This window comes from Tachyglossus aculeatus, chromosome X2 (assembly GCF_015852505.1).
Source record: "Tachyglossus aculeatus isolate mTacAcu1 chromosome X2, mTacAcu1.pri, whole genome shotgun sequence".
Classification (NCBI taxonomy): domain Eukaryota; kingdom Metazoa; phylum Chordata; class Mammalia; order Monotremata; family Tachyglossidae; genus Tachyglossus; species Tachyglossus aculeatus.
In genome coordinates, this window is record NC_052100.1 from 19,523,947 (window position 1) to 19,549,202 (window position 25,256).

At 44.1% G+C, this 25,256-nt stretch overlaps 1 protein-coding gene across 1 annotated transcript in view; it reads right to left on the minus strand.

Annotated features, from left to right (window-relative positions):
- Positions 1-24,746, minus strand: part of VAT1L (vesicle amine transport 1 like) — a 93,416-nt gene extending 68,670 nt beyond the window's left edge. The window contains exons 1-2 of the mRNA XM_038771241.1: positions 24,409-24,746; positions 4,557-4,686 (exon numbers count right to left, since the gene is read on the minus strand). Coding sequence (XP_038627169.1) covers positions 4,557-4,686; positions 24,409-24,662 — 384 coding nt within the window. The 5' untranslated portion in view covers positions 24,663-24,746. The remainder of the gene's footprint in view (positions 1-4,556; positions 4,687-24,408) is intronic.
- Positions 24,747-25,256: the final 510 nt, after the last annotated feature.

A 25,256-nucleotide genomic window follows, 5' to 3' on the forward strand; every position in this document is an offset into this window, starting at 1 on the left:
ACCATCCACTCTCCTAATCAGAATGTGCCCGAGGACCTGATGGTGTACAAGCCAGATAATTGCCTCATCTCTCCAAGGCACTTAGCCGAAGGATATACCATCAAGCCAAAAGAGAAATTGAGCTTTCATTTTAAAAAAATTAATCCATTTCTTGCTCCCAGATATTCCTGGATGAAACACGAGTCTGTGGTCTCATAGAGAGGGATGTGATGCCAGAGAGGGTCCATAAAATAATAGACAAAGTAGAGGAGAGTGCAGCGAATAGACTGCCTCAAATCTCCACTCTGAGAACATCTGGTCACAAGTGGTCTGATTAGTGCCTGGGTTGAGGCACTACTTTACCTGGTTACTTAATTACATCGGACTGGATCTTTTCATTGCAAATTTCCTGTGTGTGTGTTCAAACAAAGGCAGAAACCTGCTGGCAACAATTTGTGGATGATACAACGAAGTCAATGGAAGAGGGAAGTCCACAACTCCTCTGGGCTGGACTGGACTTCTGATGGGAATCTTTTAGTGGATGTATATACAGGGGACAATCTTTCCCTTCTCCTGGGCTGGGGTGACAACTGAGCCCCATGGCTCCATTAGGGGATGTTGCTGGAGAAGGGCTAGAAATTGGCCCTCCCCCACACCCAGCTCCAATAAAGCTGGATAATCACTTAGTTGAGGCACTGGAATCACTGTTCTCTGACTGCCAGCATCCCTCCACCTGTTGAAAACTCACAGGGAGCTAGGTTACTGGGGCAGAATAGTTCTCTGGATTCAGGGGCACAATTTCCCCCTGTCACTAGGAAGAATCTAGGCTCTTTTCCCTCTTGCCCGGGGACACTTGGAATCCAGAGAAAAGGAAAAAATCAAACTCAAAGAAGATTAAATTACAGATATAATTCCTGCATGGGGATTCCCTGGGTTTATTATGGGCAGTAACTGGTGTGCACATTGAACCAGATTCTCCCCATTTCACTCTACAGAAGGCTCCTACGTGCCCTCAGATGGGTGATGATTTGCCCTCTGCTCTGCCTGTTCTCCACTTGAGTCAGATTCATGCCTACTTTCCCAGGAGAATCACATGTTGGACACCAATGGCTTCCTGGTTGCTCAGCGAGGCCAGATGGGAACTAACATACTGGATAGAACTGACAGGTGTGCATAGCTCTTACCCCATCTCTGCTGATGATCCAGTGGAAAGAGCACTTCTCTTGAGAGTTAGGAGCCCTGGGTTCTAGTCCCAGTTCTTTCAGCTGTAATTGTGTCTTCAGTGGTGATGTTTTCTGCACCCTGACTGCCAACCATGTTCTCAAATGTCAATTCCAACAGAAGGCTTTATCACCCAATCCCTCCCCACCCACCAAACCAACACATAACTAGGCTCATGATGCCATGTATGCTTAAAGGGAAAAGTTGGGTCCTATGGCCTGTGTGATCTGTGGAAAGAGGGAATTGCTTATTTCTTTTGGTCTCCCCATCACTAAATACTTTTCTCCTCCTAAGGGCTGAACAAGCAAATAGGAACAGTAGGAAGGTACTGTAAGAAGCTATGTGGCTTAGTGGAAAGAGCGGGCCTGGGAGCCAGAGGACCTGGGTTCTAATCCCATCTCCAACACTTGTCTGCTTCGGGACCAAGGGCAAGTCACTTACTTCTCTTGTCTCAGTTACCTCATCTGTAAAATGGGGAGAAGGTGAACCCTATGTGGGACAGGGATTGTGTCCAATCCAATTACCTCATATCTACCCCAGCACTTAGTAAAGTGGCTGGCACACAGTAAGTGCTTAATAAATACCATAAACAAAGAGACTTCAGGCAGGTGGAAACCAAACCACTAGATTGAGAGATGTTGGTTCTATTTCTAAATATTTAACTATCTTCCTCCGTCTGTGATGAGGAGGTTCTTCCTCCTCTAAATGAAGGCCAGAGTAATGTGGCTGGATGGCTCTTACCATCTGGTTCCCTAGAAGTGCACAGGATTGTCTTCTGCATCAACCTGCCTGTCCCCTCCCATAGAACACCAAGGGAATGAAATCTGTAACAACCTTTGGAAAGCTAGGGAGGCTTGACATTTGGGAAATCAATCAATCAATCAATCAATCATATTTATTGAGTGCTTACTGTGTGCAGAGCAGTGTACTAAGCGCTTGGGAAGTACAAGTTGGCAACTGTAGATTGGAGCCGAGAGTAGCCTGAAGACTGCCCCCTTCAAATACTGATTAACTACTTCTCTAAATTGTTCTTATTATTGTTTGTTATTTATTCTCATTGTTTAGTGTTCATGTCCTCCTTCACTTAGATTATGCTCCCCTTGTGGGCCAGGAACCCTGATTTACCGATGATTTCCTTATATCTAACCCAGAGCTTAGCACATAATAATAATAGTAACAATGATTATGGTACTCATTAAGTGCTTACTATGTGCCAAGCATGGTTCTAAGCACTGGGGTGGATACAAGGTAATCAGTTTGGACATAGTCCCTGTCCTACATAGGGCTCACACTCCTAATCCCCACTTTACAGATGAGGTAACTCAGGCACAGAGAAGTCAATTGACTTGCTCAAGGTCACACAGCAGATATGTGGCAGAGCTGGGTTTAGAACCCAGGTCCTTCTGACTCTCAGGCCCATGCTCTATCCACTAAGCCACGCTGCTTCTAAGGACTACTTGCTGCTGCTTATTAAGCACATAGTAAGGACTGAAGAAATAGAATAATAATCAAAATCCAACCTTCTAAGTTTTTGTTGCGGGGGAAGCAGCATTTGGCATTTTGTTATGTTTCAGGGCAGTTTATATATAATTCCCCTGTTAACTTCCCCACTTTAGAGGGATAAAAGTGAAATAAATAATGTGAGAACTCTTGGGGAAGAAAAACACTATATAAAATCAATCTATTGTTATCATTATCATTATAATTAGTCATTATTATTATAGACCTGTGGTTGCAATTAGAGGAGACCTCTCTGCTGACTGCTGCAGAGTCTACTCTTCAACAGTCACCACTACTCCCAGGGGAGGTAACATAATAATAATAATAATAATAATAATAATAATAATAATAATGGTATTTGTTAAGCACTTACTATGTGCCAAGCACTGTTCTAAGCTCTGGGGGCATGATATAATGGCATGGCAGGGAAAGCCCTAGAGAAAGCAATCTCTTCCCCTTTATAAATGAGTCCTCAAAATACTCCAGGATGCATCCATCGTGGTGGCATTAAAATAATGTATACATCATCTTCTGGTTGCAACTTTTACAGAACTTCCAATGTGATCAGTCAGTCAGTCAAAATAGCATTCAGCTATGATGCATCCATACAGCTGAATGGAACTTCCATTTTGGAAAAGATCACATTTATATAGAAAATCCAATCCAGGGCCATACCTATTTGTTTCTCTTCAGAGTAATAGTCCTAGTGAAAAACTGCAGACAGATATTTTATTTGTTTATACTCCTGAGAGAGTATTGTGCGGAAAGAATGTTTTTGATCATTAGCTTTCCTATGGTAATTACATAAAGGCAAATTGGATTTAGAGGAAGAGATCAAGTATAACAGGCTCTTGAAAGATGTATCTGATCAATAGCAACTTCCTGTTTTGGGTATGCACTCTATTAAAATGGGATCTTCATTCAATGCCTTACTGAAAAATGAAGACTGAGACAGTGGAACGATGAGATGGCATTCTTGTTTCAACACAGTGGATTGCTCAACTCTAGACTGCAAGCTCATTGAGGGCAGGGAATGTGTCTGTTTATTGTTATATTGTACTCCCCCGAGTGCTTAATACAGTGCTTTGCACACAATAAGCACTCAATAAATACAATTGACTGATTGACTGATTGACCGGCTCAACAGCTCTTTTCAGACTTTGTTCAGAGCTTTTCCAGCCCTAGTTCCAGCAAACCCTCTCCAGAACATTCCTCCTCCCCAGCCCACTTTAGAACTTAATCCTGAGAGTTGGCATTTCCAGGGTCTTTTTGGTTTGGAGAAAATGGGGTTAGTCTTCCCTAACCCCACTTACAGGCACCCATGCTCCAAGTTTGTATCAGTTCTGCAGGACTGACATGCAGGTAAAATAAAATAAGGGACTTTTACTTTTTCCTCATTTTAAGAAGACATATTTAATATTAGCCATAGAAAAATGTGTAAAATGAACAGGGTAGGAAGTATGAGTGAAATATAGAGTATCGTGATAACTTGTTGAGGCTACTTAATTACCACAGTTCTACCCAGATTCAGGCAAATTGTCAGGTGCCCCCTCAAATGCCCCTTGCCAGCTGTAAAATTCTCTGGGGAAATAAATTTTTTTGAAAAATCATGTTTGAAGTTAGTTCAAGATGAGAGTTTACTACAAGATAACCACTTGGAAAGGGGAGTTTAGCATTATCATCTTAGACCAGGAAAGGAGGAGCTGAGACCATGAATTTCTTGTCATTAACCTGGATATTTTGAACAAGTCTGAAAGACTCGAGGACTCAATGACTCGAGATGCCCTGCTAACATTCCTTACCCTCCCCATGTCATGGTTTATTACTCCTATTTCCATCACAACATGAAAGGTTACCTCAAATCCTTTGACACCGATGCCTAGAGCCTCGACAATCCCAGAGCATTCAAATCCAGGCACCAGGGGTGTCTTCGGTGGGCTGTCAATATTCCCTTGTCGTACCATCAGATCAATGAAGTTTAAACCACTGAAAATGGAAGACAAAAGAATTCAAAGTGAAGAAGGAGTGCATTCTTCTTAGCTCATTTGATTAAAATAAAGAGAAGATGGCCTCATGTTTTGGCTAAAGCCAAATATTATTTGGCTTTCAGTTTCCTATGTATTACAGCACACAACCTTTCCTTTTCTCCTTCTCATGACAGGCAGAGAAACCCCAAAACAGAACGGATGTAAATTTACAAAGCATAGAGAAACCTCAGCTCTTTGAATGTATGCCACTAACAGATCTGACCTAAGTTAAATTAGAGTACAAGGCATAGTTTTCTCAAGTAATTGTCAGAAAGAACTTCACCATCACTTCTATGAACTGGATTTAGAGTGAGCAAACCCTATGAAAGGCCTAGAGATCTGCGGACAAACTTCAGAGTTCTCGGAAGAAGGCAGATTTCCTTCTCAACACAGGAGAATGCTAGTTGCCTTCTAGGAATGGTTATTTCCATCAACTGTGTGTGTGTGTGTATGTGTGTGTGTGTGTGTGTGTGTGAGTGAGTGAGTGAGAGAGAGAGAGAGAGAGAGAGAGAGAGAGAGAGAGAGAGAGAGGGAGGGAGGGAGGAGGGAGAGAAAAGAAAAGATGGCTATGTCCACAGGCAACAAGGTACAAGGACACTAATATTCCCCAACTTCTATCTTTCTCCCCATTGCTTTGACTGTCAGCATATGCTGTTCATGCAGGTGTCCTTATCTTCTGCTCAAATGATTAGTCCTGGCTTAACAGCAAGTACTGGGTCCTTTAACATCCAGCATTGTCAGTAACTTCAACATTCAAATGTCAAGGACTTTCTGTAGGTGAGGGAGGGCTATTAGGCAACAGTGACTGGAGGGAACAAAGATCCAGAATAAGAGCATAGAAAACACCAGGAGGGTTGAGCCTGAAAGGAGGCCAGGGATCCCAGGAGGATGTGGATTCACACTGGCAGAACTGAGCCTAGTACCTCCTCTCTCCATCCTTGTCCCCCTCTCTACACTGTCCCTTTTTGGGCTCAGTCACATATGTAAACTTCCCTCTTGGATAATCTTAATGAAATTTAGATTTTAGACATGGAGTCTTTTGGGGACTCTTAGGTAATCATAGTTTTGCTGCATAATCTCAAATCAGGGGCAATTTTCAGATATCTTGACTGCCATCAAATTATATTCAGTATACTTCATGTTTAGATTCATACACGAAGAGAAAAGCTGAGAGGTAGTTGATATGATATTCTCCTCAAAATTTCTATCTACCTCAGAGAGTGGTAATATCATAGAATGTCGAAGAGGAATCTGATCTACAACCAGATTAGTTCAGAGTACATACTGAATGGGTTGGAGGAAACAGACAAATATTCAGACACTACATGCAGGCAGAATAATAATAATAACAATAAGCGGGTGTGAGGCCAAATTCAACCTACCAATCAACAATATTTTTTGAGCACCTGTTTGTAAAACATTGAACAATAGCATTAAGTAGACATGATCCCTGCCCCTAAGGAGTATATAACCTAGCAAGGGGAGATGGACACTGAAATAAATTATAGAAAGGAAGAAGAAGTGGATATGCATGGAATTAGTGCTTAAATAGTAGGGTCTCTAAGTTGATAGTACTGAAGTTCTATGGGGGGCTAATGGGACATAAGTTTGTGGTTAATGCAGAAGCACTAAACTGGGAATTGGGGCAATAAAACCTGGGAGTAGGTAGAGAAAAATTAAATGGGGGAGGCCTCTGGGAAGAGATCTCGTTCTATGGGACTCTGCCAGTTCTTTGTTACCAAAACCAAATTTTGGAGAATGGGGAAGAGCAGCTTTGAAGAATCCGAAAGGAGAATTGAACTGTTAGGATTTTCTTGTATTTACCCAAGCACTTAGCATGATGCATGGCACATAGTAAGCGCTTAACAAATATTATGATCGCTTACGTACTCCAAGGAAAACCAAATTCTTGAACTCTTCAGCCCTGGCCCCACCCCACCAATCTGCATCTCCACTATGTTCATGCCCTGTTGGAACTGCAGGTACTAGAGAATGTGGAAAAGAGGAATGGGTCTCTTACAAGCTCAGCACGTTTACTAGATAATCCCATTCTCTACCACGGGAGATGGGGGGCGGGGGGGGGGGGGGGCGGGATGGGAGGAGATGGGGGAAAATTCCACCTAAACCCTAAACAGAAAGGGGTTCTGAGCTTCCAGGCCCTGAGAAATATTATTGGTCTCAGGGGACTAGGAAGCCAAATGGCTTGCTGATCACAGCAGTTGTCAGGACACTCACTACATGTCCTCAAATGTGTATTTCTGAACAGTTAGCTGTCTTTCAAATTTCAAACTCTCTACACAACTGACAGTTGTTATTATAGGATTTAGAATATCTTTTTCTATCCCCGTTAGAGACCTATTTTCACTTCTTTTCAGACTTTTAGGTTACAAATGTGGCAGCTGAGGAAAAATGGAATTTAAGGTTTGATACTTTTTACTAGGTCCTATTTTATACAAAGTGAACGGAGGAGATGTGCTGAAAACAGGCATGTCAGAAATATGACTCATAAAAGCATCCGCTAGCTTTTTCAATTGAAATTTGGGTTTGGGGGTTTTGAGTTTCAATTGACAAAAGACTCGGATATTGAAAAAGCAGACACTTTGTCAATTGAATACTTCGAATGGTAATTAAATTGGTGCAAATCTTCTCTGGTGTTTTACAGACAGAATACTTGAACAGAGTTCTGTTAAAAGGCTGGAGGCCTCCCACAGAAATGACATATAATAAGAGAGTAGTCTAGTGGCTAGAGTACCAGCTTGGAAGTCAGATGGACTTGGGTTCTAATCCTGACTTGGCCACTCATCTGCTGTGTGACCTTGGGCACATCACTTAACTTCTCTGGACCCCAGTTACCTCATCTGTAAAATAGGGATTAAGACTGTGAGCCCCATGTGGGACATTGACCGTGTCCAACCTGATTAACTTGTATCTATGCCAATGCTTAGTACAGTGCTTGGCACATAGTAAATGGTTAATGAATACCATAAAAAAAAGTGCAGCACCTTCTGGAAAAGGTGCTTCTCAAATAGCCTCCCAATGTGCAGAGAACAAGACCCACTGACCTCCTTCCCTTCCCCACAGCACCTGTATATATGTATATATGTTTGTACATATTTATTACTCTATTTATTTATTTATTTTACTTGTACATATCTATTCTATTTATTTTATTTTGTTAGTATGTTTGGTTTTGTTCTCTGTCTCCCCCTTCTAGACTGTGAGCCCACTGTTGGGTAGGGACTGTCTCTATATGTTGCCAACTTGTACTTCCCAAGTGCTTAGTACAGTGCTCTTCACACAGTAAGCGCTCAATAAATATGATTGATTGATTGATTGATTGATTTGGTAAACTGGCTTGGGAAATGTCCCATTGAGTATCCCTGAGCCTCAATCTCCAATAGAATAGTTTCTTCTTCACCCACCTCTTTGAATGTGCCATCCCTTTTGTTACTGCTACATGGGATAACCAGATGACCAGCAGGCTAACTCATATCTAGCCTCCTCCTACTTCCTTCACTCCTCTCTGTCCCCCTTTCCTCCTCGCCTCTCAGGCCAGTTTACAGGTCCCTTGTAATTAAGTGCCTTTGGTGAAGATAGAGATCCTTTTTAAAGTCAAAAGAATCCAATTCCTTTTTGTTATGCAGACGGGAAAATGAGTGACCTTTATGTCTCATGTCTATGTCATCTTGCCGGTATTCAAAGTTACTCAGTTGCAGAGGAGGCATGTAGGGCATCTGAGCAGCCTCATTAAGGAACACATTGCTCACTCCAAATGGGAAGGGAGATGAAAAAAGTCACCCTAAAAAATTCCTGCTTCACCCAAACTAGGTTCAGCAGAGGACGGCTAATGGATCTTACCCTGACGGTGTTTAAAAAAAAAAAAAGGAACCTACCAAACTCAAAGAAAGTAACAATTCTATCATGGAACATCAGGATGCCAAGAGACTGTTACGACAGTAATCATATAATAAGGAGAATGGACCTGATTGCATGTGGGCTAGCCAGATGAAAAGTCAATATCTCATCACTGAAAAACAAAACTTCCTGACGAAGGATAGCTCATAGAAAGAGGTGCCAGATCTTTTTTTTTTCTGGAAAGGTCTTCCCTCTCCACATTGGAAAGTCTCAGGTGTGGGCTTCAGAATCAGACACTGTAGGCAGGGGATGTGTCTGTTATATTGTTGGGTTGTACTCTCCCAAGCACTTAGTACAGTGCTCTGCACACAGTAAGTGCTCAGTAAATTCTAGACTGTGAGCCCACTGTTGGGTAGGGAATGTCTCTATATGTTGCCAACTTGTACTTCCCAAGCGCTTAGTACAGTGCTCTGCACACAGTAAGCGCTCAATAAATACAATTGATTGATTGATTGATATGATTGATTGATTAATCACTTATCTTAAATTTTACTAATATATTCAGAGGCTTTTATGAGTGCCTGTCTCTAAAGAGAAGTACTATGCTTCGATTAAAACAGTAGCAATGAGAAGGACAGATTTTGCAAGGATCTGAACAGATTCATCGCAGCATTACCAATAACTGATAAGCTGATTCTCTTGGGAGATTTCAACAAAAATATAATACTGAAACCACTTGGCTACAAGGGAATGGAAAGCTAAGCCAATCAACCAATCAATGGTATTTATTGAGCACTTACTCTGAGCCCAGTACTGCACTAAGTGCTTGGGAGAGTAAGAAACTGCCTCCTGTATGCACTCAAGATCTATGCAGTGGCACCTAATTGATTGTATAATAATAATAATAATGGCATTTGTTAAGCACTTACTATGTACAAAGCACTGTTCTAAGCGCTGGGGACGTTACAAGGTGATCAGGTTGTCCCACGTGTGGCTCACAGTCTTAATCCCTATTTTACAGATGAGGTAACTGAGGCACAGAGAAGTGAAGTGACTTGCCCAAAGTCACACAGCTGACAAGCGGCAGAGCCGGGATTAGAACCCATGACCTCTGACTCCCAAGCCCATGCTCTTTCCACTGAGCCACGCTGCTTCTCTTGTATCATAAGCCAACAGTGAGACCTGAACTATGTTCATCTTGTTGCCACTCTCCATGGTACCAGGTGCTGAACCTACTAAAATCATCTTTCCTCCAGAAAATCTTCCCTTACTGACCTCTCCTCTCCCCACCCTACTCTCCCTCTCTTCTGCATCGTCTACACATTTGTGTTCACGCCCCCTATGACTGTGATGCTCATCCAACCCCCCAGAGCACTTATGAGCATATCCTTATACTCTATTACTTCCCCTAGCTGTAATTTATTTTATTGTATTGCCTGACTCCCCCACTAGATTGTAAACTCCTTGTGGGCGGGGATCATGCCTAGCAACTCTATGGTACTCTCCCAAGCACTTAATACAGTGCTCTGCACACAGTAAGTGCTCAATAAATACAATTTATTAGACCAGCCATTGCATGATCTATTAAAAACTTTCATGAACAATAAATCCAATGTATCACAAAGTGGCATCTGAACAACCCAGTCAGCTGAATGTCAATCTCTTGGAAGATGAAGACATCTGCAAGGAACTTCATGACAATAGCAGAGTAACCCTGTGGGTGTCATCAACTCCATCTGTCTCTGAAAAAATAATCAGTGAAGGACTATGACCTCAGGATCCTGTCTACCTGGCAGGCATTAAGATGCTGGACCCTGCCAACAGAAAACACTGGGACTTGCTCGATGAGAATGGCTCCAAGATCAAAGAACCGTGTGCAGCAAAGCAAGCAAAACATCATCACTTTGCAGATCCTCAAGACCATGACAGGAGGGGTGTTTATTGAAACCTGCTTTGTGGAATACCAAACAAGCTAAGAAACATAAAATAAATGGGGGAATCCCAAGGCTGAAGAGGATCAAGGCTAGACAGATCAAAACCAAACCGAGGGGATCTCAGCATCCCTGAGGAGTGTCTATGGAGCCAAGTATATGGCCTCTGCACCACTGAAGAGTAGAGATTGGCCCATCCTCATCACAGACAAGATGGGAATCTTAAAGAGATGGCGGTACTGTCCACCACTTGGGAATGTGCTTTAACCAAGAATAGTTAACCTGCTAACATGTGAAAATTTGGCTTTTGCTCCAACAATTAATGAAGCCATTATTGCAGTCATAGCCATGAAGAATGAATGTTAAAATTCTTGGATCTAATGGGCTACAGCTGAAATCTAAGCAGGAAGGGGATAATCGGCTCGCTCACTTATGAAATCTCTTCCCAAATATATGGAACGCTGAGGAAATGCCGCAGGATTTCAAAGATGTCAACAGAATCACCATCTTCAAGGAGGAAGGGGAAAGAGCTGGCTGTGGAAAGTATCGGGATCTCATGGCTCTCTATTGCCAGAGATCTCAGTCAGAGTCCTACTGAGCTGACAACTAGAGAACATGGTTTCCCAGAATCTCAAAGTGGTTTCAGATCACATTAGGAGCACAGCAGACATGATCTTTGCTGCACATCAGGGAAAAGGAGGAGTACATGGCCACGTATTCCTAGATCTTAAAAAACAATTTGACATTTTCAATGGACCTAGGCCCCAACATCTACAAAAAGGCTTAACTGCCCCAAAATGTTTGTCAAGATAAGAGGATTACTCCATGATGACAAGGCTAACCATGTCAGAAATTGAGGGGGTCTTGCTTGATCCTTTACTATATCAACAATAGGGTAAATTGGGGCTGTGTACTAGGTTCAATCTGATTTGACCTATTCTTCACAGCCAGGTGTTACCATAATACAATTCTGGTCCTCTGGGAAACTCAAGAGCAACATTAAAAATCATTTGAATTCCTCGTGCTGGAGCTCCTATTTACTGATTATCGTGCTCTAGAAAAACTCGCACAAGAACTTATTTTCAGAAACAGCAGTGTTATGGCTATTCTGAAGAATATCACCTGGCAAATTTTACATATGGCCAGTGGTCACCATCCACAACATCGAGGTGAATGCTCTCACATATTTGTTCTCTAGGCCAGTGTGACCCCATTTTGGGAAGAGCACAGCTCTGGGAATCCCAAGGCCTGGGTTCTAGTCGTGACTTTGCAAATAGGGGAATACCTGCTGGGACTATGGCATCAAGTGGTGGAAATTTCTGACGAATGACTTAAGACATACTGCAAGGCCCAACAGGAATCCTGAAAAGTAGCTGGCTGACTTGGGCAGCCAAGACCACGGTGGCCACCAAGGCAACTGTCTGTTAATTCCTGATACTATGGAAGAGCATCAGCACCCTGTGTTGTCACTCTGGCTGCAAATAGTTTAAAAAAATTCTTTGCATGTACTTTGCGGTGTGCTTCACCCCTGCCTTCCTGCTTACTTGGTCCTTGCACTCTGTGTCCCAGAGGGAACCTGACTAGCAGGGAAGAGAGAGTGTGAGCGGCACTGTCCAAATCACTGTCACTATAATCAATTCCTTCACACGGCCTCAAGACTGAGGTTTATCCTTTGTTCTTCACAGGAGACTCCATAATCATGACATTGTCAGTGATGCAAGGAGAGCCAATGGGATAGAAAGCTGACTCAACAAGATTCGTGACAAACTGAAGCAGCGTGGCTCAGTGGAAAGAGCACGGGCTTTGGAGTCAGAGGTCATGGGTTCAAATCCCAGCTCTGCCAATTGTCAGCTGTGTGACTTTGGGCAAGTCACTTAACTTCTCTGTGCCTCAGTTACCTCATCTGTAAAATGGGGATTAAGACTGTGAGCCCCCTGTGGGACAATCTGATCTCCTTGTAACTTCCCCAGTGCTTAGAACAGTGCTTTGCACAAAGTCAGCACTTAATAAATGCTATTATTATTATTATTATTACAGGGTAATTGTAGTGTCCAAACTTCTACGTGCTTTATGAGACTTGGATTTGCCACTGGTGCCACAACCAACTTCTAGAGCATTTCCATCAATGCCAACTCCAGGCCTTACTTAATATCAAATGGCTAGTCAAGGTCACAAAAAATGAGGTTTTGGAATGCAGTCAGTTCAGCAGCATCGAAGGAAAGCTCATCGCATCTCCCCTTCATGGAGCAGCACAGTTGAGGAGAATAGAGGATAGCAGGATATTAAATAGCTGCTTTGTGGTGAGGAGAAATGGTGAAACGGTAACAAGGTGAGCGGAACACTTTAAGGACACAATGAGGCAAAGCCTCAAATTATGAGTCATGGTTGCAGACAATTGGGAGACAGCAACACAAAACAGAGCAGAGCAGCCTGAAACAGAACAATTAGAAACAGGAGACTGTCTTCAGTAAGACTGTGACACAAAAAAAGGGAAAAACTAAAATGGTGTCAAGCACGGTGCCAACTCCATGGAGGTGATTGGGGGCAATTATCCCCACAGTTTTCTGAGCTTAGAACTTAGAGTTTCCAGTCAGGGCTGAAAAGACTCAGAATGGTGGGTTTCTGGCCTGTGAACTCTTTGAACCCTCCTCTCCCAGTCCCCATATCCCCCCAAAAAATCAATACCCCTCTCTTGCTCCTACACGCAAAATGAGAATTTGGCTTCTATGATGAAAAGTATCATAAGCAGCAAATGCAACATTTGCATGATTTTGGCATGCACACAATACAAAGAAGGGATTGCCAGTCATGAATCATCATTATCAGTACATATTGAGCACCTGCTGCTACGTGCGCTGAACTAGGCCCTTGGGAGAAGAAAATAAAAGGAGAATCAATCAATTGGGGATATTTATTAAGTGTCCCCTGAATGCAAAACACTGACTAAGCATTGGGGAGAGTATAACAGAAACAAGACAAACATTCCCTGATCTTCAGGAGTTCACAAAATGAGCTGGTTCCTGCCCTTGAGAAAAATCAGTCTTACCAGGCACACTCACTCACACACTGGTAAAAATCACACCATCTTCAAACCCGAAGGTCCACTATATAGCAGAATGTATATACAGGATTTAAAGAGGCAGTGTGGCCTAGTGAATAGAGCACTAGCCTGGGAGTCAGAAGGACCTAGTTTCTTATCCCAGCTGCACCACTTTACTGTGTGACCGTGGGTGAGCCATTTAACTTCTTTGTGCTTCAGTTACCTCAATGGGGATTAAGACTGTGAGCCCCGTGTAGGGCATGGACTGTGTCCAACCTGATTAGCTTGTATGTACCCTAGTACTTAGTGCAGTGCCTGGCACAGAGTAACCGCTTAACAAATACCATTAAAAAAATGAAAAGAATTCAAATGAGGTACATCAGTGGCAAAGAGAAAGCCTTTTCATTACTGTAAATTTAAAAAAGTGCTTATGTTTTGATATGGGTAAATCATACTTTCACCAGCAGGAGCATCAAACCTTAAGTGTATATCTAGATATATGTGTATGATTATTACACATATGCACGAAATTCTCAGGCTGGAATTAACTCATAGATTCTCCTGGAAGTATAGAAAGCATTTCTTTCTCAAAAGGTCATTTTTTCCATCCTGAATTTGACAGCCAAATCTCTATTTTCCAAATTAGTAAACAGAAGCAGTTTATAGAGCAACTTGATTTTGTAAGAATGAAGAAATTAATAGATCAGAAATCATGTGTTGAGTGCCCTCCAGGGTGCTTAGAGAAGGGCTGGCTCACACCCACTCTTCCCTGCTAGATCTTACTTGGAGAAGAATTCTCCAAATTCAATAAGCATCAGCTTTCTGTGATTTTGGTTTTATGCTAGTGTGATAGAAACTAGTCCAGAGACTTTAAAAGCCAAAGAGTCATTCACTTTTCTTGAGAAGCAGCATGGCCTAGTGAATAGAGCATGGTCCTGGGAGTCAGAATGACCTGGGTTCTAATCCTGACTCGGCCACGTCTGCCACATGACCCTGGGCAAGTCACTCAACTTCTCCGTGCCTCAGGTACCTCATCTGTAAAACTGGGATTAAGATTGTGAGCCCTTTATGGGACGGGGATTGTGTTCAACCTGATTAACTTGTATCTACCCCAGCACTTAGTACAGTGCCTGGCACATAGTAAGCACTTAACAAATACCATTTTTTTTTAAAAAAAGAAAGACCCAGGTGGGCATATTGGAATCATGGCTGAAGGTTCTTTTAAATCATTGGTTCATTGTGTGGTGGCAGCTAAAAAGGCCTTGCAGTGCTGGGCACCATCTGGATAGGGTTGGACCACAAACTAAAAGGCACAACTTTGCTCCTTTATAAAACCATGCTGCATCGACACTTGGAATTCAGTGGGCATTCTGGTCACCACATCATACGAAGGACATGATGAGATGGAGAAGTGCAGACAAAGGCAACCAAGATCATTACTGGGATTGAGCAGCTTCAGTAACACTGAAGAGATTAGGACTCTTCAGTCTGGAAAGACGAGGACTAAGAGGGGACGTGATTGACCTTTATGAAATCATGAAGGGTGCGCAGGGCAAACACAGAATTGTTGTTCACCAAATCCCACAACACCAGAAGAGAACCTCTCAAGCTTGAAGAGGGCAGGTTCCAAATAAACAAAAGGAAACAGTTCCTCACCCGACAGGTAGTAAGTATAGGGAAGTTGTTCCCACGGGAAACTGTGCAGCCCAAAATACCAGTTAATTTAAGAAGATTTATATAAAGTCATGGACAATTGGTCCATAGTGGGTTGCTTACAGGGAAAGTCAGGGGTGAGGAGGGAAAAGTTAGGGATGGTATAGGATACACCTCCAACTTTAGGATTGATGTCCAGGAGGTCAATCATCACAGGATTCCTCCATGCATCTTGTCACCATTGTTGGAGACAAAATACTGGGTTAGCTAGACCACTGGTCTCAACCAATAAATGTCCTTCCGTATCTTACTCAAAAGGGTTCTGACTAGAACCATTCTGGCAGTAGAAAGCAGTGAATTCTCTCGGAATTTTCAAAGTCAATTCTGTCACCTTTCTTCCAGAAGATGGTGATTATTGTGATGTCTTTGAATACCTGATACATTTCTTCAATATCTCTGATGTTGAGGAATAGTCTGTGCAGATGTCCAAGCATTTTGTTCTGTCCTTACTTGTAGATTTCTGCACCATGCCATCACGCCCAGGTGTGCTACCATTTTTATGGATTTGACTGGAGTAAGTGAATTCTCCAGAAATGGAATCAAGGCCATACCTTCACACTTTGACTGCCTTTTTATGATTAAAAGGGCTTCATTCTCAACAGTGGAAGGCATTTTCTGAAGCTCGGTAGCACCTCAGGAAGACTCCCTTCTTTTTGATGAGGGTGAATCAATTCATCCGTACTCTTCAGGTGAGCTATGGGTAAAAGTCAACATAAGCTTGTATTTCTTCAGACTTGCCATTCCATCATTGTTCACACATTTCTTCACACTGGCTCTGCATGTTGCATCATAGGTTGTCCCTTCTGCTTTAATCATGAGGAGCAGCAAAATGGTATTCATGCATTTCTTCATTCATTCAATAGTATTTCTCACTTGGCTGCAAGTAGGTTTTTAATTTGAGTCATTTTCGTTGACCCTTATTGGTGGTCTTGATGGCTACCTGGTAGACAATATCCTTGAAGTCCCACTGGAAGGGACAAGGACCATGTCTAATTCCCACATGTGTATTCTCCCCCAGGACTTGGTACTTGTTAAGAGTAAGCACTTAATAAATAATATCAGTACTATGCTACCTTTCTACTACACTTACTACACTTTTCACATAGTACTTGTAACTGGGCTTCTTTGTTCCAATAGGGCTACTATGTTGTCTCAGAATGTCTTGCAGTTTTCTTCGTTCTCCAGAAGCTTGATAGTGAGTCATTTTGATGGTTTGGATGCTGCTTTTTGATGCGCTGACTGTATTGCTAGCTCAGTTTGAGTCAGTGTGAGCTGATGAGCCATCTAGTACTCAGGACCTCATATGGCTATAGTGACCTGTATATCATTCAAATTCCTCCAATGAATGATGGCCTAAGTTATGAGTTGTCATTGCTTAGACCCTGGTTGCATCCATGTCTTTCTCTCATTTGGGAACTGGAAGATGGTTTGGGGTGATTACGAGTTGATATTTGGCATACCCGTGGAGTTTCCAGTCCCATGCGGTCCACTGATTTTGCCACCATATTTGGCATAAGTGTGTACACATCTGTGCATCAAGACCTCCTGTGATGATCATCTTTGTCCAACTGTGGAGCCACTATAATGAACCTATCTAGATCTTTAAAGAAAGTTTCTTTCTCTTCATTGCAATCAGTCATTGCTAGGGCATATGCAATGATGTTGGTAGCAAAGGCCTTCAATTCGAGGCACGAATAGGGTCCTCTTATATCTCTGAACAGATTTGGGAGGCCAGAGTCTAAGGACTACCTGATTGCAAATCCACACCTGTGTGATTTTGCTCTGAAAATCTGATTTTGCTCTTCAGAAAAAGGTGAATCCAGCCCCTCCCTCTGTGAGCTGTCCTTTATCAAGCAGAGCAGTTTGTCTCAGTGCCACAATGTTGACTCCACAACCAGCCACTTCTTTGTAGACAGCTGCTGTCATTATTATATAGCATTCTGATGTTCCATGACACTATGATGATTTTCTTTCTACTTACCTAGCTTTCTTCTATTTGTTATTTCACTATAAGGCTAAGATTCACTAGGCTCGGTCTCTTGGTGAGCAGGCTACTTGTTTAGTGAGACAAGAAAGTTATGGGGTGTTTTTTCTAGTCCTTTCCCTAGCGAGGGTGAGGCAAGAATGGAGCTCTGGAAAAAGAACAAGTATAGCGGTTCAAATGATTTCAAAGCCCATGCTATTCTTTTGGACACTGAGTCAAGCCACCTGGACCAGAGATTCTATAGTGATGCCAGGGTTGGGCTGTCCCTAATTAGCATGGGTTCCAAAGAGCAGATTTAGTCCCAAGGCAGTGCCAGCCTCACCCGAGGCTACAGCATGGGGCCCAAACCGCAGATGTGCCAAGCAGCGACTTGACCACCAGCAGAACTATCTGCTTCCGCAACGAGCCTGCATGGCTCCTGGTGGAGCAAGGGGTGCCACTCGGGGTGGAGACAGGAGAAAGCTGGCTCTTCAATTTTCTCTTAAGGCCCCTCCACCAGCCCTGTAATGCCCACTCACCTGGTGGGGGTTCTGTTGTACTTAGGGCACAGTCTGGGAGAACAGGAAGGCTGAGTACAGCAAAGGAGGGAGGGAGGTGGTGAGGACAGGGCAGTTAGGAGAGAGGGAGAGGGTGGAAGAGGGAGACTGGAGAACCAGCGTGGCTTAGTGGAAAGAGCACGGGCCTGGGAATCAAAGGGCCTGTTCTAATCCCGGCTCTGCCACTTGTCTGCTGGGTGACCTCGGGCAAATCGCTTAACTTCTCTGTGCCCCAGTTAACTCATCTGTAAAATGGGAATTAAGACTGTGAGCCTCATGTGTTCTCTATTTGTTTTGACAGCTTGACACCTGTCCACATGTTTTGTTTTGTTGTCTGTCTCCCCCTTCTAGACTGTGAGCCTGTTGTTGGGTAGGGACCGTCTCTATATGTTGCCAACTTGTACTTCCCAAGCGCTTAGTATAGTGCTCTGCACACAGTAAGCGCTCAATAAATACGATTGAATGAATGAATGAATGTGGGACAGGGACTGTGTCCAATCCGATTATCCTGTATCTACCCCAGAGCTTAGTACAGTACCTGGCACATAGTAAGCACTTAACAAATATCATTAAAAAAATGGAAGGGAGAAGGGAGAGGAGGGGCTTCAGCTACTATGGCTTGAGGCCAGTTTAACAACTTTCCCTTTATAATGCAACTCCTCATAGTTCCTGGGCAGTGATTGCTGGGTCTGGGAGTAGAGATAGAAAGGCAAAGAGACCAGCCCCCAGAGCTTTCCTGAAGTTGAGTTTAGTAGTACAACTACTAAAGGAAAGGGAGACAGGGAGTGAGGAGGAAATTTCCTGCTTCCAGACTTAGGGTTGGCATGGTGGGCCAGCATAGCTTCCCTCACCCCCTAATTTCCTTTTGCTGTTCTGCCCAAATGAATCTTTTACTTTCAACCCCCACTGTGTAGCTGCTCTTTGTTTTTGAAGATGATGCTTCTGCTCCAATACCTTGGGTGTCACCAAATGCCACTGCTACCTCATCACAGATCAAACAATCAAGATCCTGGACCACCTAAATGAATAGGACTCTTTTTTAGGATTGGAAAGCGGTATCCTACCATTAGCAGAACAAGTAACTTGAGTTGTTTTTCCAGAAATGGTGATGGGTTGCGATGAGCCATCCACACTCCCTCGCCGAATCCCCCAGTGAACCACACAACAAATTATGAGATGTCTGGTTGGGGTCTGTGTCCATGGAAGAGAAGATCTCTGTGCGTCTTCCTCCGTAGCAGACGCCTCTGTGCCCTTGTTCACTTCGTACGGCATCATGGAATGTACCACTCCCTTCCGCTGTAGGAATTGGGGTCTTTGCTACTTACCAGGGGGGAAGTCACTATCCAGACTATTTAGGTGGCCATGGAAGTCATCAGAAGCAAATTAGGTTAAAAATGGATGTTAAGATGGTTAACTGAGCAATTAAGGAGTTCAGGAGAGGGCAAAGAGAGAAGGGAACAAAACAAGAAACAAAGAAAACATGCTAAAAACAGTAGTCTCCCTTCACAGAACGTGCCATTTCTGCTGGGAAACCTCTGTAGGTTTCAACCAGGCCAAAAATGGCCTCAACCTAGAAATAGAGATACAATATCAAGGAGCTGCTTGGAGCCCTGGGGTAAACCTTGCCTCCTATATTCAGGATTAGAAATTTGTCTCTACTCTCCTATCCTGAAGCATCACACACACACACACACACACACACACACACACACACACACTCAAAAGCCTATCTAGCTGTCCTTCAGGTTCAAGATGATGCTTTGATAAGATTTTTGTCAGTGTGTGAAAAGTGTAACTGGCAAGACCCAAGTTTGATGGGCCATCCTCTCTGCATCTTGTGTGCGTAATGATTGTTCTCCTGCTGCACCACTGCATTGGTTTCCTACAATGCCTGGTGTTGCTTTCACCGCTTCTTCTTCGTGTTGTAATCTTTACAGAGCCTCTGCACTTGAGGAGTTATGCACCCTGCCAGAGTGACCTGTCTTCGTTTGCTGTCTCCCAATTGTTCACTTCTATGCCACATGGTTTGATGTTTGGCTTCATTAAGTCTTTGAAGCATTTCTTCCGCTTACCCATTCAAGGTTACCACTTTTCAGTCCACCATGTAGCAGCTATTTGGGTGTCCTGCTATCCTCTATTCTCCTCACTGGTCCTGCCCAGTGAAGGTGTGCTATTTTGGTGTGCCGTCCCTCAAGCATATACCTCTCTTTCATATTTTCCTTTCCTACTGCTCAGTCCCCCCCCTACTCCCCCACCTCCCCAAACACACATACCCTCAACCCGTTCCCCATCCCCCAGTGAAAAATACTCACCAGAATCAACAGTCCTGGGGGGGCAGAGAGTAGCAGCAGAAAGCCTGGGATACTAAGCAAGGCAATCTCTTATCACCTGCTCTGGCAGCTGATGATTGATTCCCATTGCCTGTTCCCACTGTCTGCCACAATGGCTGTCCCCCCAGCAGTGCTTTGAGGTACTCCTAGGGGTTTCCAAACTGTAGACAACTTCCGGTCTAAGGGACAGGTGGCAAAAGTTTTAACTGAGGTAATTACTTTGATTCCATCGACCTTTGTGTCTAGCTGCATTTGCTTATGCTACCAATTGATTGCCTCTTCCAGTTTATTCTTCCAAAAGGGGCAAATCTGGTTATTTGAGACCTGGGATTGGGGGAAATAATTTGACCTGGAGGGGCCAAGATGCTTCACCCCCACGCCCCCAAAGTGAGTACTGATTAAAGAGAATCTGCAAATCCTGTGAATCTGGCCACCACCCTCTCAATAGTAAATCTAAAATGTGAATCATTCCCAAACTACCCCTCCCAGGTGCATCCATTCATCCATCAGAAAATGACCGTCACACTTAATGCAACACCTCATGGGGACTGTCTTCCTACTGGGAATGGTGAAAGCTTTTGAGATCCCCAAAGCACGTCCATGTCATTAAGCTACATAAACCCTTGCGTTTTTCCACAAAATAAGTGAATATACTATCTGTCTTCATTATCCATTGGTGAGTCTTCTTTGATGATTATTTGGTGCTGATTTTGACCTCCTTCCTTTTCATTTGGTTTCAGGTGCAATGCCCCTTTAGAAAGCTTACTGATTTAAATGATTTGTTATCAGTGTGGACATGCACAGCCGAGAGCCTCAGATATTTTAGAGGCAGATGACACCTTGGGTAAGAAAATGATAAACATCAGATATCCGGTAATGATGGGCATGTACAATCACACGTACTGTGTGTTTTTGTTGCTGTCATCTTCCACCCTCTCCTGTTCAACCCTCAGCAATTTCATGTCTCATTTTAACTTTACTGAAGCAAAAGGCTCAGTGACTCCCACCCAATCCTGATTCCAGCTCATCCTTAAAATGATCATTGTTCGGAGTGGTCTTTCGCTGCCCAGCTTTATTTTGATCAACTTTTACAGGTGCTATAGCTTAAAATCTAGATGGGCAAATGAACAGCCCTAACCAAGGAGAGGAATCGCTGATGTCACAGCGACCTGGAGAAAATTACTTTACTTCCTAAATCAGTGTCTCCATGATATCTGCAAGATAAAGCCAGAGAGATTCAAAAATGGTCATCGATAGCTATTTAAAGTCCAATTCAGGATCCAAACCGGGAAATTCTTACACTTATATCTATGCTTTGTTCAGGTCAAGCTCCTGTTAGCTAAAATGGATGAGAATTGAAGTGAAGAAGTTTGCCGAATAAATAGGGGATGGATTTTTCAGATTACAAAAGATATATTTAAGCATATATAGAAATAATATGTGGTAATAATCATTTTTCTAAAAAAAACTGCTTTAAGCTTTTATATTTCTGGGTTTATTTTAGCTTTGATTTTATGATTCACACACAGTAATATCTGTTTGCAACTGTTTCAGCTGCAATATTACAGCTTTCTGGCATTTGCAAATTGATGAAAATGGCTAAATGAACAGCCATTATCACAGCTCACTGTTGCCTCACGGCAATGTTAAAACAATCATCCTAAATCGATAGCCATGAATTTCAGTATTAGCCCCAAAATTTATTAATATCCAAATCTCGGTTTTCTGGTGAGGGCTGCATACTGGAGTGAGAAGAATAATGACTCACCCAAGAGATAAAGGAAAATCTGGATACTGTACCAGTTACCCAAGGAAACTCCAGACTCTTTACAGAGGGAGAGGCTGGGGGAGGCAAAGGGAAATCACCCAGAGAAAATTGTTTAGATTGCATTTAAAAATGACCCAATCTTCCAGATATCACAGTCCAAAATGTGTGTTGACAGTAGCGATCTTGACAATTCCTCAAATTGAATTGAACTGTGGATTAGAGTGGTTACATCATTTGGCATTATGTTTTTCATAGCATTTTACTGCCAAAATAAAAAAAAAAACCCAAAGTCCATACCTTACCTTTAAGTCATCCACACGGTACCGAGAGCACTGAGAAATTAAATCTTTTTGGGGGGATCGGGTGGGTGGGACACTGAGCATATAAATGGCTCATGTTGTACATAGGTATTTTTGTTTACTCAAACTGTGAAATTTTTACTTGGTTTTCATGACACAAATAATTGTGAGTATAATGTTTTTGTGGGTGGAGCCTGATCTAGAAAATGTAGATCTTGTCTGTGCCACATCTTCTCATTGGGAGTACACTGGGCATTTTGAGATTCTACATGAACTCTGTCAGGTGCTCAGGGTAATATTTAATACTCAGAAGCCTGACTAAAATCTGAAAGTTAATGGTGCTTTCAAAATTACAGTAAGCATCCCAGAGTAGCTAGCATCTTGAGAAAATCCAGTTTGACATGCACTTCATTAAATCTATTTGTCCTACCAGGTTGTACCGAGAAGCCGACATAGACCAGCATACACAACCCTACTGGAAAAGGAATCTGCCTCGTCCCCGACCAGAATACGATTTAGCTGATCAGTTTTTGCTGCTAAAAGGTCTCTTACCAAAATGAGAAATCAAACTTTCATCCAGTATGAAATCAGCTGATTCATAAAAATATAGGATGAGTCATCTTGGCTCCAATTGGTTGATATCTACAATCACCCGGCATATCCTGCCAGCCAACCAGAGCTCAACCATTGAATTTCAGTCCTTCCCTGAGCTAAGGTTCCTGGATTAAGTGGCTAACTCCCAACCCTTACAAACAGAACTAAAGCATAACTAAAGTAGGATAATTAGGCTAAAACAGTGTTCTTTTGTCGTTTATTGTTTGTCATATTTCAAATTCCTACATTCTGCCTGTCCTCTAGAAGCTGCCAGGGGAGCAGCAACCATATCATATTATCCCACACTAGGGGTATGGATATGACTATCGATGCAATTCCATTTAAAAGAGGAAAGGTGGGTTCCTAACTAGGGATGCAAACACACACACACACACACACACACACATCACACACACACACAGACTTCTCTATCTGTTGTCTATCTCAGCCAAATAGTCGTCTTCCCAAAAGCAGTCCCTTTATTTAAAAACAAACAAAAAACACTTCAAACACCACACATGGCATTAGCAAAATAAAATAAACCTGAACTGCTTTTTGCCTGCACTCCAAAGGGGAAGTCAGAAAATCCATCGGAGTTTATGTTATTTGGGGAAGCATGATGGGGTTTTCAATGGCAGTGACTTTGCTTTTGCCTAAGCCTAATTCTAACAAACCGAGTTTTGTAAAGGATACGCAGAAGAGGTTCACCCCTTACTTCCCTAGTAGGAATACAGAGTAGAAAGAAAGCCATGGCATTCCAGCAGAGCTCTGTTGGATTAGAATGGGAAGGCGAGCAGCAAATCCAAGTCTTTGAGGGAAATCTAGTCTGTTGGAGTGTATGCCATTCTGGAGTGAGTCAGAGATGGGAGATCGTAATGAAATAACGGATTGCATCGGGTTGGGTTTTTTTTTTTTCGGATAAGATCATGTACTACTACGGAGAGTTCCTCCTTGGCATTTTTCACGAAGGAAAAGTTCTGAGCCCGAGGAAAAGCACAATTCCTAAAGGCGGAAACGATATTGGAAAATGCGATTTCACATCGTGGCCCCGTTGTCCTTCCACTTAAGTAGCCGTAACCCAGAACTGGAATTGAAACCGTCACCCAGCCACCCGGCCCCACGCCTCCCTCTCTCCCTTCACATCCCTTCCCCAAGAGAACAGAGAAGCCACCCTCCGATGGCTCCAGCCCTGGGCAGGAGAGCCTTCTCCTCTGCTCGTTGTGGCCCAGGTTTGAAAACGGATCTGAATGGGGGGCTTGGGGTTCCGACCTGATCATCATCATCATCAATCGTATTTATTGAGCGCTTACTATGTGCAGAGCACTGTACTAAGCGCTTGGGAAGTACAAATTGGCAACATATAGAGACAGTCCCTACCCAACAGTGGGCTCACAGTCTAAAAGGATGCCCGGCATCTCCCAACCAGCAGCCTACCCCCCCGCCCCAGATGCCGGCGGAGCTCGAGGCAGGGAGACGGGCCGGGCAGGGGGATTGGATGGGGCTGGGAGGGGGGAAAGGATGGGGAGGGCCCGGGGGCTGTGGACCCCCCTCCCCTCCCACTCCCGCCCACCACCCGGGTGCGGCAGGCGAAGGCCAGCGCGGGGGAGAGGGGTCGGGGGGCGATACTGGACCAGGCTTTGATGCGGATCTTGAGTTCCCCGTCCTGCGGCTCGGGCATGACTCTCCGGGCCACCCGCAGCTTGCTGAGCCCGCCGAAGCCGGCCAGCAGCACGGCCCGCATCTCGCCGGCGCCCGCCGAGCGGGCCCCGCCGCCGCCGCCGCCGCCGCCTTCGGTGGCTTCGCGGGCTCCCAAACCGCCGACCGCTCCCTCGTCCATCATCAGCGTGGTCTCTTCGGCCCGCGCCGCCGCTCCGCCCTGCGCCATCGGGTCGGGTTGAGGCACGGAGCGGGCCACCGGGCTGGCGACGAGGCTGGCCACCGCAGCCGGGCTCGGCGGACTGGACTGGACGGGCTGGGCTCCCCGGGATGCTGGGGCCCGGCTGGCCAGGGATTGGCTGAGCCGGCGGGCGGGGGGCGGGGGCCCGGCTCTACCGTAACGCCCAGAGTAGCCGCGCCTCCCCCGGCCCACCGGCCGGACACTCAGGAAAATCCCCGCCGCGCCGCAATCTCTACCGTTGGCTCCCCTGTCCGCTCCATCCCCTCGGCTTTCCTTCCGTTCATTCATTCATTCAGTCAGTCAGTCATTCATTCAGTCAGCCGGATTTATCGAGCGCTTACTATGTGCAGAGCACTGGACGAAGCGCTTGGGAAGTACGGATCGGCAACGGATAGAGACGGTCCCTACCCGACAACGGGCTTTCATTCCTTCAGGCGTATTTACTGAGCGCTTGCTGTGTGCAGAGCACTGTACTAAGGGAGAATTCGCAGAAGGAGAAGCAGCAGCGTGGTTCAGTGGCAAGAGCACGGGCTTTGGAGCCCGAGGTCACGGGTTCAAATCCCGACCCCGCTGTCAGCTGGG